At 33.8% G+C, this 16,081-nt stretch overlaps 1 protein-coding gene across 1 annotated transcript; it reads left to right on the forward strand.

Moving 5' to 3' along the window:
* The first annotated feature begins 2,671 nt into the window (after window positions 1-2,671).
* LOC131150986 (peptide methionine sulfoxide reductase B5-like) lies at window positions 2,672-16,081 on the forward strand. The gene is made up of 3 exons (XM_058102121.1): window positions 2,672-3,032; window positions 15,496-15,652; window positions 15,749-16,081. The coding sequence occupies exons 1-3, from the start codon at window positions 2,938-2,940 to the stop codon at window positions 15,908-15,910; spliced, it is 414 nt and encodes a 137-aa protein (XP_057958104.1). The 5' UTR covers window positions 2,672-2,937; the 3' UTR covers window positions 15,911-16,081.

The following is a 16,081-nucleotide window of genomic DNA, read 5'->3' on the forward strand; positions in this document are numbered from 1 at the left end:
TAACATATATTTGCACAGAATCTCATGTCACATAATTTAATAGTAAAATTCATACATATTTTTCATAAAATAAGTCAACCCACATTTAACATTTATATGCTCAAAATACATTTCATTTCTTATTTAATTCGTCAGAAAATTCTTTTCATTTTCATTCGTTCACTTTCACATATACATAACTATATCGACAATTCTAGGTTTAGAAAACATAAATTTCATGACTGACATTTTAATAATTCACACCAAAACATACATATAATATAACACAAATTGTTGCCCTTAATTTCATAAAATTTAATTTAATATATATATTTCCTTTTACCTTGTTTCTTGAACTACATCAACAGGGACTCCGGAAAGATACCTGCGGCGCTCACCCGGATCCTGAATCAAAAATTCTAGTTCCATGTAATTAATCCTAAATAAAATATTATTTTAATATTTTCTAGGCCCGTAAATTTTAAATAAATAAATATACCCTTAAATATAGTCAAATTACCAAATTTTCCAAATTAATTAATTCATTTTTCCAAAATACTACCCATCTAGTCTTCCTTAGGCTTCACACACCTTAAATTAACATTTAAACTAATATTTACCACTTCCACTTAATTTTCTAAATTATGTTTGCGGGGTCCAAAATTACACCCGCGATGCTCACCCGAGTCCTGAATTAAAAATCCTAATTCCATTTAAATTATTCCTAAATAAAATACTATTTAAATATTTTTTAGGGTCATAATTTTCAATTTAACAGTTATACTCGCAAATTTAACTAATTTGCCAAATTTCTCAAATCCCACTCTCGCTTTGAAGTAGACCCCAGAAAATCCTAATTAAAAAATTACTTACGTCAAAATGACGACAACGACGACTAGGGCCATGTGGTGGTACCCGACTGTCGATTTATTCGCATATTAATAGCAAAATTAAAAAAATAAAAAAAATTACCTTTCCCTAGGAGTAGTGCCTAAACCATTTCCACGAAAAATCTGCTCTAATAGAAATGTTGGCAGCGGAATTAGGAATCTAACGGCACCTTCCGTTTTCCAATCCGCCGCAAATTTGTCGAAAAATTGAGAGAGAAAGACGGAGACAGGGATGGCTCACAGAAGGATTCGCTGGGCTTCTCTCTGTTTCTTTTTGAAATCCAAAATGGAATTTGGATGCTTCACCATCCATATTCATATATATTATATAATATAATATACTATATTATAATATTATAACCTATTTTTATAAACATATATATATATATATATAAACATATAAATATCATATATTTAATTTAATTAATTCAATTAAATAACATTTAGTTAATTTATTAATTCAATAAATATTAATTAATAATTTAATTTAATTTAATTTATTTTATTATTTTTTTCATACTATTCCTTTTATCTGTTCATTTATTATTTTATTTATTATTTTTTTTCCAGATTATTTAAATCCTTTTAAATTTTTGGGTCTTTACACGAAACCTCATGATTTTTGGGTTAAGGTCCTGATTTCATGTGCTATTAAAGTGTAGGGAGCTAAGGGCCTTTCTAAGGTCATTCAGAGCTTACTTATCCCTACATGCATGCTATGTAATGATTATTACAGACCCAAATGAATAAAAATTTCAACATTTAAAAGTATATAGGGTCTTCATTTTCCTTCGGCTCTCTGAGTACTAGCATATGATATAGTCAATGTAAACCTGCACATCAATTCGATAGACATTAAATACCTGAGTATTAGTCATAATCAAAACAGGAAATGACCCGTAGGGTCAACATAAATATTTCACTTCTTCAGGAGGTTGAATTTAACATCTTTTTGCAAGATTAAAAATATAGACGGGAAATTTAGATATATTGACTCTACAGGAGGACTATCTCTTTAGGAGATTTAAATACATAAATGAAAAATTTAAATATATTGCCTATTCAGGAGGACTATTATACCATCTCTTGTGGAGATATATATATATATATATATATATATATATATATATATATATATGCGGTATATAAATAAAACTGACCATTAAGGTGGTATAAAAAAAATAAAACCGTCCATTAAGGCGGTATAAATATATAAAAATATATTAGTCGGTTAGAGTCTCGAGAATTAAAGAAGAATTAAAGAAATATGTCAGTTGGTTAGAGTCTCGTGCTGATAACGTATTATAAGAATGTAGAAAATAAATAGAGATAAGACATAAATTTTACGTGGTTCGATTATACTTACTCCATGGGCAGATGTGATTAAAACTTCACTATCACGAGAAGAATTACAATAGGAGATGGAACCGACCTTGTGTAAGATATCTCTATCTTTTTTTCATCATTTCTTCACTTTGTGTCTCATTTTCTCTTAGCCTCACTATATGTCTGCTTACATGAAAGCATCAAATGTGTCCCAAATGAGAAGGGTGGGTGATAGTTAAGTATTTATTAGGGGGAAAATCAAAAGAGTGGAAGATGAGGTGATATACACTTTATGAGCACAAACATATGAGATAGGTGCACATGAGACATGAATTAGTGTAGGTATATAGGGTAGGTTCATAGTTGACATATGAGACATCGACCTATATTTCATAACATACTATTTAATTTTTATTTTTTAAAATAATTTGTAAAAAAAATTTTAAAATAAAAGACTATAGAACATGCGTATCCATGGAAGACCTACAACTTTAGTAAGAGTAAGGGATCCCATTTTGCCCAATTTTCCGGCCACGTTCATTTTTCCCAAGAAAATGTTTTCATTTAGGGGCCCAAATCACCACCCATGCGTAGGGAACCATTTTGCGAAAATTTCGCCACGTTCATTTTCCCAGAAAATAGTTTCTCCAAACTCCAATCATGCCCAGTTTCTATTGGTAGCAAGTACAGTTCAAGACTTGCATCAGGTATTGTTGGTCCTTGTGGAGAGTAGGTAGTAGCCATGGCTGCCGATGCTCGGGTCCTGAAGTCAGAGGAGGAGTGGCGCGCTATTCTCTCTCCTGAGCAGTTTCGGATTCTACGTCAGAAAGGCACAGAGTAATATCATCGTTACGGTGTTCTCTGTTTTACTTTTTTTCCCACTGCAGGAACTGGTTTTTATTTAGTTCATTTGCTTTTCTGTTGATTCGTTTATTACAGTGATTTTGATGATTCCCTGCTGTCTTTCAATTTTTTCTTCAGTCTGATGTTTGGTGTGTTGATGTACTTGGTTGTAATGGCTTCTTGATTTTGCCCACAAGTGAGGATTTTTTTTCTTGATTTTTTTTTTTTTTTGAGTATTTGTTCTGATTCCCTGTTGAATACAAACTTCATATGTTTTTTATTTTTTATTTATTTTTAAATAACCTATCTATGAGTGGCTTCTATGTAAATTACTTATTTCCAGAGCTCATCCCAATGCAAGGCCATATCTCCTGGCTGTTTTAGGGCAGTTTCTTGAACATTGCTGTGCATTTATGTGGTTGAACTATTCTTGAAGATGGCATGTTGAAACCCTAAAGGGAACAAAAATTTGTTTTGGCTGAGGGAGCAAGAACATGAGACCTAGATGATACTTGAGAGAGCTGTGAATTATGAAATACATGGTTTATTGAACGGAGGAGCAGTTCATTTCAGAATGCAAAGGCAAAAACAATTGCACCCAGACGTTAATTTTGTAGTGGATTAACAATAATGACTGTTGATGTAAGAGATATAAGGTCTTGACCTCCTTGCAAAAAAATGAAGTCTGGAAAGGAGTATGATTTAGTGGACAACTTTTCTCATTTCTTGAGATGTAGAATTTCTCTTAAATAATTCTGATTTTTGAGGACTACATACCCCGTGGATAAGTTTGATTATTGGTCCGTGTTGGTGTAACATTATACGCAGTGGCGGAGCCGAGGACCTCTAGCCATTGGAGGCTTTCATCAATAATGAGAATTTAGACTTGTTTTCTTTTTAATATTAATCTAAAAGAAAAAAAAAAAAAATAATGAAAGTTTAGTTAGACAAAGCAGCAGAGGCAGCCACCGCCATCTAATCCACAATGCTCATTCTCCCTATCTTTCAATTAATGTGCAACATTGCTCACATCTAAACCACTTTCTCAAAATTTTCAAAACATTTTAAGAAACCCTTAAATTGTTTTGGACAAAAGCCACTAACCTTGCTTGAGGTTTGATAAAAAGGTGTGGACATCCCCTGATGTTTCAAAAAGTCCATCGACCTTCCTTAAGGTTTGGCTGAAAGATCCCAATTTTTGAGAATGTATACCCCCTTTCTAGGCTTTCAGATAAATTATTAGAGGGTGTAAAAGTGTCCAAAAAATCAAATGTTCAGAAGTTCCACAGGATTTTAAGAAGGTTCGCATCTTTTTACCAAATCTTAGCCGAGGTCACTACATAGAATTTATGAAACCTTAAGGAATGTTTGTGTCTTTTTGCCAAAGGTTAGGAGAAATTTGTATTGCCCAATTATTTTATTTTAAACATGAACCCCTTGCAAGCAACTTGAGTGGGTGCAACTCCCAAAAAAATAACTACTTGTGTGTGCAGGATTCTTTGGCCTTTTGAGTGGGCTTTACAGCTCACACTCATGACTACATTGATCCGCCTATGCCTATGGCAAAGAAGCTAAGTGCTGCTTTTTTAGTGTCCCTTTTTCTTTGGGGTGGGGGAGTGAATATGGATTGGGGATCATTGTGTAAATATGTAGTACTTAAAGGATGTAATTTGCAGTATGATTGCATAGACATATTGGTTTCCTAATGCCTGAGCTAAAAAAAGCATAAAAAGGTTTGATGTAGGGCCAACATCCTCATATAACAATTGTAGTTCATCTTTGAATAGAACTATTACATAGGAGGCCTTATATGTGCTTATAGTGCTTGGAGAACAAGAAAACTAAATCTAGTATATGAAATAAACCAAAATACTACTTTCCTAAACACTAATACTGTAAAATGGTAAAGATATTAGCCAATAAAAATAAATGAAATATTTTAAAATAAAAAATGAAAATAGAGTTCGCTCCTTACTATCCACACAAAACAAGTGTAGTCATCTTTGCATTTCCCATCAATCAGCTGAACCCCTACACAAGAAACAATTGAATGCCATAAAGGCAGTTCGAGAGGAGAGGGTATGCAAGCACAAGATGAGACAAAGAAGTAGGACAGTCTTGGGTCTTGAAGATTTTTGGGAGCCATCAAGTGGCAGCTTAGTCTCGACACAACCTTAGAGAAGAGCAAGATGCATGTCGACTTGGTTTTGAATGGGAAAAGTACTAAAGCAATGGTTGACATGGGTGCCACTAGCAACTCCACAACTTTGTGGTTGATGCAGAAGCCCAACAATTGAAACTATGATTCGGGGGAAGTCCACAGTTGGAGTCACTTTAAAGGTGATATGCTAGTTGGGAGTCTTGGGACCATGATTTGAGCACATAGACTTAACATTGGCTCGATTAGATTAATTTAAATTTGTATAGGATATAAGGATTTTCTAATGGTAGCTCTGGCCATTCTTGCAGCAACAATCAATTGCCCTTTAATATTAGGAGACAAGCTATGTGCACTATGTACAACCGTGAGTACAAATAGAAGCTTTATTCAGCCTTTCTATTCCAGTAAGGGTTGAAAATAAGAGAGCCAACATAGAACATACTTAGCCCTTCTCGTGGTATAAGAGAATTGGATATGGAAGTATGCCTCTTGAGGTACAAAAAGAGCTACAAGAATTTTGAGAAGTGATGTTTGACCAACTTTCAAAGGTGCTACTGCCTCGAAGCATGATGGATCATGAAATTGAACTCTTCCCTAGAGTGAAACCACCTATTTAAGCCCTACTTCAAATGATGCTCTCAATAGTAGTAGAATTTTGAAACTAGTTGAACAAATTGGTGGAAGTCTGCTTTATCTGACTCTCTAAAGCTCCCTTCAGTGCACCTTCTGGAGTTCTAAAAGAAACAACATTGGAGTTTGTAGCTGTGTGTTGATTATGAAGCACTTAAAAACCTTTACAACAACCAACCTCTTTTTCAGGAAGAGAAACCTCTCCAAGCAACAACTTATGCTTGGTGCAAATGATGCAACTATACCTTAAACCGTCAAAGATCAAGTAGAAATGAATGGATATTTGCATACAAAAATACTCACAAACACATAGCAAGTTGTACAAGTTAAATCTCTAATCGTACTTCAAAACAAAAATTAAATAGAAAATGTGAAGTTCAAGGTTTATAAGTCACCAATGGTTCTTTCTTATTGATATTAAGATTTTAGATGCAAATCAGAACCCAAGCTTTTTAATCAACCAGCAATTTCGTAGAGTTTCCTCGAGTAAAAGTGTGAGCAAGTATGAATTTTAGGAGAACTTTAACGTAGAAAGCGTATATTGCTTGAGCGTCTTTTTCATTGAGTAGGAGAGGTATTTATAGACTTTTTAAAGAAAAGTTTTCTCATTTAACATTGAGCATTTAGGTGACTTTTCAAAAGATATTAAATCATAGAATCAATTTTGAAAATCTTCCCGTAAGTTTGAAATTCAAAAATTCTCCGCAGAGTCAGTCAGCTGACTTACTCGACTAGGTCACTTTTTGTATTAGTCAGTGGGCTGGACAAGCGGCTGACACCATTCTGTCCCTTCAAAAAATAATTATCGGTCGGCTGACTGAACCACGTTCAAAATGATTAGTCGGCTGGGTATTGTCAGTCGGTTGGGTGTTTTCAGTTCATTGAGTTAGTCGACTAGACAGTTAACTTTGTTGTAGGTTTTCTGTCAGTCGGCTGGGCATTGTCAGTCGGTTGGGTATTTTCAATTCATTGAGTCAATTGGTTGGATAATCCTCTCTTTTCAAATATTTTTTATTTCTGATTTTTTAAAATGTAGTTTACTTGAAAAATTCAAATACAACTTTTCAAAAACAATTTCAAGGTTTTTCAAATTCCGGTCTCTAAGTCTTTGTATCTTAAGGAGTTTCACATATCTAAATAGTAATGACTTGAAGTACTTATAAATATCCTTCTAAGCATGATCTCCTTAATCGCTAAGTCTTGTAACCTCTTGAGGTTTATTCTTTACGTCAAGACCTGCTTAGCCTTTAAGCTCTTCATGTGTCTTTTATTCTTCAATGTTCTGAGAAGCTTTTATTTGATTGTCGTTGATTTACAGCTTGCTTTCCTGATTAACCATGAGTGTCCTTTGGCTTGGTCCTGAAATAAAACCACTCAACAACACATGTTAAAACATCCTTCATTTTGTTATCATCAAAACAAGATTGAAAAGCCCAGTTAGGCCAACATTCTCCCCCTTTTTGATGATGATAAATAAGGAGTAAAAATTTGAGTAAGCCTTAAAAAGACTCCCCCTTACATTAAGCATTATTTTAACAATATTTGTAGTTTCAAGACCAATTTCAATATCATACAATATCATGCTCATTACATCATTTAAGTTCAAGATTATTCAATATCAAATACTTCTCCCTCTTCCCTTTGATATATATATCATGTTCAAATTTTTCAATATCATACTCAATTTTTGCTCAATACTTCTCCCCGTTTTGACGTCAATCAAAAAGAGTAAGATATCAAAAAGATTAAGTTCAAATGAACATATGTTCACACACACTTCTTAATATATTGCAATATAGTATATATAGTGTGCTTCGATAGTCAAATAGTCATGCATATTTCATATTTGTCATTCATATTGCACATGTGTTGTGGCATCTTTAAATTTACAATCAAGCATATGTTGTACAACATTCATATTTGTAAAAAATACTTCAAAAGTCATATTTATCATTCATAATTCATCATTCTTTCCCTCTTTTGACATAAAAAATTAGGGAAAAATCATACTACAAGCAATGAGTCATAATACTCCCTCTGAATTTAATACATTCAGATTTGATACCAATTATGCTTTTTATCATACCATGGTTCAAATATTGATTCATATCATGTATGTGCTCATGGATACTAATATCAAATACCAATGGCGTGTCAATATCATCAATATCATTACCTGCTCATAATTATGCTGTCTTGCTCAAATTCCAATTGATATATTCATGGATACCAATATACTTCTTAGATACTAATGTTGATGTCATATCATGCACTGCTCATAGATGTCAATTTTTCATTTATCCATGTGATCCATCATAAGCATACATGGTCAAGAATTAATCAAGTCAATTCAAAATTCATGTTTCTAAATCATGCTTAATAACTTTATTCTCAGATTTTCAAAATATAGTGAGCTATAAATCATTAATATTTTCATTGTCTTTAAAGATTTCAAAATACCAATTTCAAGATATACAAATGTAGCATATTGCATATCACATAAGCATGAAGTCTATCATTATCATGTGCATTGTACTATACTTTTGCTTGGATTGTTGTTATATTGTTCAAGTATTTCATTTCAAACTTGTTTTAAAAAAATTTTACAATCAGTCAGTCGGCTGAGCTTCTATCCAGTCGGCTGACCTATCCTTTCTCCTTAAAGGTGTTGTTCAGTTAGTCGACTGATCTTATGGTCAGTTGGCTGACCACTTCTTTGTCAAGCTCTCTTCTTTAAAATACTTAAGCAATTAGCTCAATTTGCTTCAGATTTTCTTTTCTTTTGATTTCATATGAACTCCAAAATTTGCTTTGCAAATCTTAATGTTTTTTAACTTGAACCTTGTACGATTCATTCATTGATTGAGGCCAACAATTTTTATTAGTTTTAATATGATAAGCATCATTAGGCTTCTTAAAACTCATCTTTTCATTTAAACCGGTTCAATATCCTTGTAGAAGATGTGATTAAGTTTCTTTCCTAATTTCTAAAAGGAATACCTAACATCTATGGAGTCCTTGATTTATGAACTTGACTTTTATCTTGGTACCGATATTTTCTTGGGTATAGATGGTTTAACAAGAGAAGATTCTTTTACTTTCCAAACTTGTTTAATTTTCACATCTTTCCTCTTTAATGAACATTCAAACTTTATATGTCTCTTCTTCTTACATAGGTAGCATATAGTGTGAGTATAGGCATTAGAAGAGGTGCTAGCATAATTTTTTGAGGCTTTTGTAAAGTATCCCATGTAGAGATTCTTTTTTCTTTTATTCTCAGTTCCATTAAATCCTATGCCTTCTTTGTTTAGGGACATTCTCTGTGATCCAATTATTTTGTCAAAAATTTCTTTCCCTCTAGTAAAATTGTAAATGATCTTTTCTTTGTCTTTTATTTGTCTTTTGAGATCATTTATCTCTATATCTTTCTTTCCATCAACATTCACTTGTGATTTCACTATTTCTTGAGACAAGTTATTGATTTTACTTTTTAATTTAGAAATATATATGTCTTTCTCAATTTCCATAGTTTGGAGTCCTAGATCGTCTATTTCTTTCATCAATTTTTCATTCTTACTTTCTAATTTCTTGATTTTCAAATTTTTTCCTTTTCAGTAAGATTTTTAGCTTCTAATTCTTTCATAACTCCTTCATTCTTGTTTTTCAATGATGTGTATCGTTTAGTCACATTAACATCTTATGAACCTTGAATAAATCATTTTGAAGTTCTTCATAAGATGTCATACTCTCATCATCGGATTCATTAGATGAATCACTGTCATATTCATTATCCGATTTGGACGAGGAACAATGTTCTTCATCGTCATCCTATGCCATATAGCAAACAACCTCTTTGTCACTTGATTCATCATCGGAATTACTTGTACTTAGATTACCCCTAGTGGCTTTCATTGCCTTTTTCTTTTTGGAATCCTTCTTTAAGTAGTGGACATTCCGGTTTTATATGTCCAGCTTTGTTGCAATTATAATACGTAGGAATTTTATTTCTTGATTTCTTCTTGCTAATTTCTTCTTCATTTGATTCAGAGTTTTGGTTTTTTCTTTTGAATTTGTTTTTCCTTCTAAGGATTTTTGCAAGTTTCTTAGATATGAAGGCTAATTCATCTTCATCCATCTCTTCTTCACTACTAGAGTTTTTCTTTTGAAGTTTTGAATGCTATAGATTCTTGAGCTTTTGTTTTACCATTCCTTTCATTCAGTGACATTTTATATGTGAGTAGAGAACCTATTAGTTCATCTAAAGAAGTGGTTTTAAGGTCCTTATTTTCCGTTATTGCAGTGGCCTTTGGTTCCCATATAGGTGGCAGCCCTCTAAGAACTTTTCTTATCATCTCATAGGTAGTGTAGGTTTTTCCTAAGGCATTTAGGAAATTTATTATGTGAGTGAATCTAGTGTACATGCTAGTTATAGATTCATCTGGGTTCATCTTAAAAGCTTCATATTCGCTTGTAAGCATATCAATCCTATCATCCCTAACATCTATAGTGTCTTTGTAGGTTACCTCAAGTTTGTCCCATATTTCTTTGGCTGATTTGCAAGCCATGACTCTATTGAAATCATTCATATCTAAAGCACAATATAAAACATTCATAGCACTAGAATTAACTTGCAGCATTTTGTGATCAATTTCGGTCATGTCCTTTTTCTCCTTAGGAGCTTGTTTTCCATCTACTAGTTTAAGGGGAATTAAGTCACCATCCGTGACAACCTCCCAAGCTTTTCAATTCATAGTTTGAAGATATATTCTCATACGCTGTTTCCAAAAAGTATAATTCAAACCACAAAAGATGGGTGGCCGGGTTGAGGATTGACCCTCTCCGAAGGGAGCTACTCCTATGTATGCCATTAGATCTTTCTATAACTACTTGTTAGGATTTGTTATAACCTGGTTCTGATACCAATTGAAACCTAAGGTGTAGTCCCAAGAGGGGGGGGGGGGTGAATTGGGTTATTTAAAATTCCTTAGAGTCTTTTTATGAGTTTTTGACTTTTTACAATCTTTTAAAAACTTCTTATATTTTTGTTGATTAGGCAATTGACACAAACACTTACTTCTTCTATTCAATCTGCAACTAGAACATACACAACCAATTGATTAACTATTCAAACCAAACAAACACCATACAAGTAATCAATATCAGCTTTGCAATATTCAGTAGCCCTGTATATGAATGTGTAAATCCTGTAGTTGGCCTTTGAACTGAAGATTAAAATAACATCGAATCACTCTTTCCAAAATCAGAATTCAAATAAACCTTCAGCTAATAGGTTTTGAGTTGTTAACCAATCAACGTACTTCCTTACGGTTTCCACAAAATATTGATTAACCAACATACTCCCTTTCGGTTTCCGCAAACCCAAGAACAAATTAGGCTTTAGTTTATTTAACCTCCAATAAATGTTGTTTTTATAATTGAAAAAATTACAACATTCACACAGTTTATATTTTTTCTGGAATTTAAAGAGAGTAAGGGAAAGAGAATGACATCGCTGTTTTTACGAGGTTCGGCTTACCCCAGCCTATGTCCTCGCCTTAGGTCAACCACCTAAGGATTTCACTGTACCTTGTTTCTTCCGGGTGGAACAAAAACCTTTATAACAACCAACCTCTTTTTCAGGAAGAGAAACCTCTCCAAGCAACAACTTATGCTTGGTGCAACGATCCAACTATACCTTGAACTGTCAAAAATCTAGTAGAAAGGAATGGATATCTGCGTACAAAAACACTCACAAACACAGAGCAAGTTGTACAAGTTAAATTTCTAATCGTATTTCAAAACAAAAAGTAAATAGAAAATGTGAAGCTCAAGGTTTAGAAGTCACTAATGGTTCTTTCAAATTGATATTTAGATTTTAGATGCAAATTAGAACCCAAGCTTTTTAATCAACCAGCAATTTTGTAGAGTTTCCCCCAGCAAGAGTGCGAGCAAGTATAAACTTTAGGAGAACTTTAGCGTAGAAAGTGTGTATTGCTTGAGCGTCTTTTTTCATTGAGCAAGGGAGGTATTTATAGACTTTTTAAAGAAAAGTTTTCTCATTTAACATGGAGCATTTAGGTAACTTTTCAAAAGATATTAAATCATAGAATCAATTTTGAAAACTTCCCGTAAGTTTGAAATTCAAAAATTTTCTGCAGAGTCAGTCAGCTGACTCACTCGACTGGGTCACTTTTTGTACTAGTCAGTCGGCTGGACAGGCAACTGATACCATTCTGTCTCTTCAAAAAATAATTGTCAGTCGGCTGATTGAACCACGTTCAAAATGGTCAGTCGGCTGGGTACTGTCAGTCGGTTGGGTGTTTTCAGTTCATCGAGTTAGTCGGCTGGACAGTTTCGGATGACTGAACCATGTTCAAAATGGTCAGTCGGCTGGGTACTGTCACTCGGCTGGGTATTTTCAGTTCATCGAGTCAGTTGGCTGGACAGTCCTCTCTTTTCAAATATTTTTTATTTCATATTTTTTAAAATGTAGTTTACTTGAAAAACTCAAATAGAACTTTTCGAAAACATTTTCAAGGGTTTTGCAAATTCTGGTCTCTAAGTCTTTGTATCTTAAGGAGTTTCACATATCTAAATAGTAATGACTTGAAGTACTTACAAATATCCTTCTAAGCATGATCTCCTTAATCACTAAGTCTTGCAACTTCTTGAGGTTCAGTCTTTACTTCAAGACCTGCTTAGCCTTTAAGTTCTTCATGTGTCTTTTATTTCTTCAATGTTCTGAGAAGCTTTCATTTGATTGTCTTTGATTTACAGCTTGCTTCCCTGATTAACCATGAGTGTCCTTTGGCTTGATCCTGAAATAAAACTACTCAACAACACATGTTAAAACATCTTTCATTTTGTTATCATCAAAATAAGATTGAAAAGCCCAGTTAGCCAACAGAATGAGTATCTCATCTGCATGATTATAGACCTATTTAACAACTAAGTAATGCCAAATACTTTACTAAAATGGATCTGAGGTTGGTTCCATCAAGTTCACAATTTGGATGGAAAATTGTGCTTTTTACTTGATATGGAGCATCTTGAATTTCTTGTCATGTATTTTGGACCAACCAATGCACGTACCACTTTTTGTACTCTCATGAACCAAGTTTTCCTAAAATACCTTGACAATTTATGCTTGTCTGCCTTTATGATATTGTTTTTATCAAAACCAAAAAAAGAAAAGGAAGAAGAACATTTGCGTTGAATTCTTAACAAGCTCAGAGAAACAGTTTTTCTTCGTGGAGAAATGCACATTTGCATAGAAACGCATCAAATTCTTGGTACGTGTCATTGTAAAATGCATATAAAAATGGATTCGCACGAAGTCTAGAGAATATTTGAGTGGAAACCACCTATCTTTACAAGTGAACTATGATCCACTTCCTTAGATTTGCCAACTACTACCAAAGATTCCTGGACGGTTATTTTTGGGGAATGGTGCCAGTAAAAATGTTTCAAAGAAATGACAGAAACGGCACTGGGTTGTATTATGTTATTAATGATCTCAAATAGAAAATAAAAGTGGACCCAGTATGAGTATTTTGAGATGTGACCAAGCCCTTCAAAATTTAGAAACATGCCTCCAATTTCCCTCTATGGGGAGTTTTTTTGCAAGAAAGATGACTGTTGCATTTGAAAGTCACAACTTGACTGAAGTAGAAGAGAAAAGAACCACACAGCCCAAGAGAGCTTATTGTCATATTACATTAGCTCATTTGGAGACATTATTTATTGAGATCCAAGTTCTTGTAGAAATCCGACAATATGTTGATGTTGGTCATTTCTCATCCCAGCCTGAATTAGGCCTGAAACAGCTCTATGGCAAGAACACTTGATGGAGTTTGAATTCCATGTTGAAAAAGGGAAGAAAAACTAACCATTCTAAGCAGGAAGGCCATCCTTCCCGTTTTGAAGCTTATGACCCACCTATTAAGCAGATTGAGTTACATCATCTTTGTAAGACCTCATCCGGAAACCCGTAAGTCAAGATTACTAAGCTGATGTAATTATGAGACTAGTCAAGGTGGGAAAAAGTTAAGAATTCTAGGTAGAGGACAGTCTTGATGACGAGGAGAACAATAGTATGCACCCAAAGTCAGAAATCTGCAGAAGTTAATGATGGAATGTCATGATGCATTGTGAGCTGACCATCCATGTTGACAATAGACAATGTCACAATGTGTTATTGGCTTGATGATCTTAAGCATTTTTGAATGAGGATTCTAATAATATTAATTAGGTCACCCTTGCCTTTCAGTTAATTTTGTTCCTCTGGCGACATCTGCGCTCTACTTTGCGAACTTATTCTTGCACAGAGCTGTAGCATTGTTTCTTTTGCTAGCTTTTGATTTGTATAATTAAAATAAGAAAGGAATTTTCGATTTCACGCTTGGTTTATGATATCAACTTTCAAAAATTTTGACCCTATGTTTGGGAACTTGGAGTTTGCGTATTAACAAAATGCACTATAATATTATGCTGAATTTATTTGAAATCACGAAAATTGAAATCCAAAATCTGAATCATGCTCTCAAACAGAATACAAAAACTTAATTTGATAGGTGGGACTTGGAAGGACAACGCACCTTCTCTAAACTGTGCTGCCTAATCTCAATAAGCATCTAAATGGACCAGGGAAAAATATTAAGGATGCAATAATAGAATGTTAATGAAAAATCTTGAAATTATAGCCATATAAAATTTTTGGATGTTGCTACCCTGAGTCCACCACTGGCTGGATAACTTGATTTGATATATTGGTCTATTATTTTTATTTGAATACATAATTAACCAATTAAAGACTCTTCTAAAAGGGAATCTTCCTTTCTAGGATGGCCATACTCAATTTTTTAAGTTCATTGTGCACATCATGCTCCATTTGTAGAAGCCATATCTTCTTTTATCTTCATTCATATAGCATTTTCTTACTGCTTGATGGCTTTCTTTCAGTTTATTTTTTTTTTCCTGTGTTTTGTAGAGCAGTCAACTTGAGCCTTACGGTTCGTTATATTCTCAAGAATGAAATCTGTTAGTATTATTCTAGTTCTGTATTTTTTGTGTAAAGAATTAAAATGTTCCAGTCCAAATATTAAATTCTAATCTATTGATTTAACAAATAATAGGTAACTTCCTTTTAATTGTAATACCAAGGCGTTCTCACCAACATGATGAATGATGTCTCATCTCCTTATTTGTGCATAATCATTTTATTTTCTGAGTAGCAGGGAGTGTCCACACGAATGTGGTTAAATCTTAACCCTTTTTTACTCCCGAGGGCATGGGTTGTAAGCAGTGGGGAGAGATTCGATAAAGGCGTAGCTTGTGTTATTTCTTTTGTTATATGTTATGCCAAACTCATGGGGCTTGGGTTTTCTTTGAGGCTTAGGCTCTGGTATAGGATTTCCTTATGCGTTGGGTGATTATCTTTTCTATTTCCCCTCTTGGCAGCATTCATGGTTAATTATGAATACTGGGCGCTAAAAAATCCATTAATTACATTATTTTTTTATTGTGTCAACTGTTGTGTACTAATTACCCATTAACAAATTGGATGCAACCTCAACAAATGCTCTTCTGTATGCCGTTTCACCATGAGTCTTGTATAAACACAAGCTTTGGTTTTTGCCCTTGTGCTTAGCTTTTGACAATGTACAGGTTAAAAGGGACTGGAGAATACAACAAATTTTTTTATGAAGGGATCTATAACTGTGCTGGTTGTGAGACACCTCTCTATAAGTCTACAACCAAATTCGACTCTGGCTGTGGTTGGCCTGCTTTCTATGAGGGTCTCCCTGGAGCCATAAATCGATCTGTGAGTTTCTTTATAGTCTCTCCTTGTGTTACTTTTATTTTCTTAAATTGGTCTCTATTAATTGGTCTTTTGTAAACAAAAAATGAAAATTTTCAGCCGGACCCAGATGGTCGTAGAACTGAAATTACATGTGCAGCTTGTGGTGGTCATTTGGGTCATGTATTTAAAGGGGAGGGATTCTCCACACCTACAGATGAGCGCCACTGTGTCAACAGTATATCAGTGAAGTTTGTCTCAGAGAGCTCTGCTTCCATGTGAAGTTTATTAACAATGTCTGTGAATTGTGATGCATTATTATGTAATAAGACCAACTATGGCTTCCTGTATGTGATTGGTTTCTATGCGAACATACTTCTGTGAAAACTATGTGTACATGACTTGTGGGACTCAGATGTTAATAAAACCATGTGCTTTACGTTGTGGCTCTAA

Source organism: Malania oleifera, chromosome 3 (genome assembly GCF_029873635.1).
Source record: "Malania oleifera isolate guangnan ecotype guangnan chromosome 3, ASM2987363v1, whole genome shotgun sequence".
Taxonomy (NCBI): Eukaryota; Viridiplantae; Streptophyta; class Magnoliopsida; order Santalales; family Ximeniaceae; genus Malania; species Malania oleifera.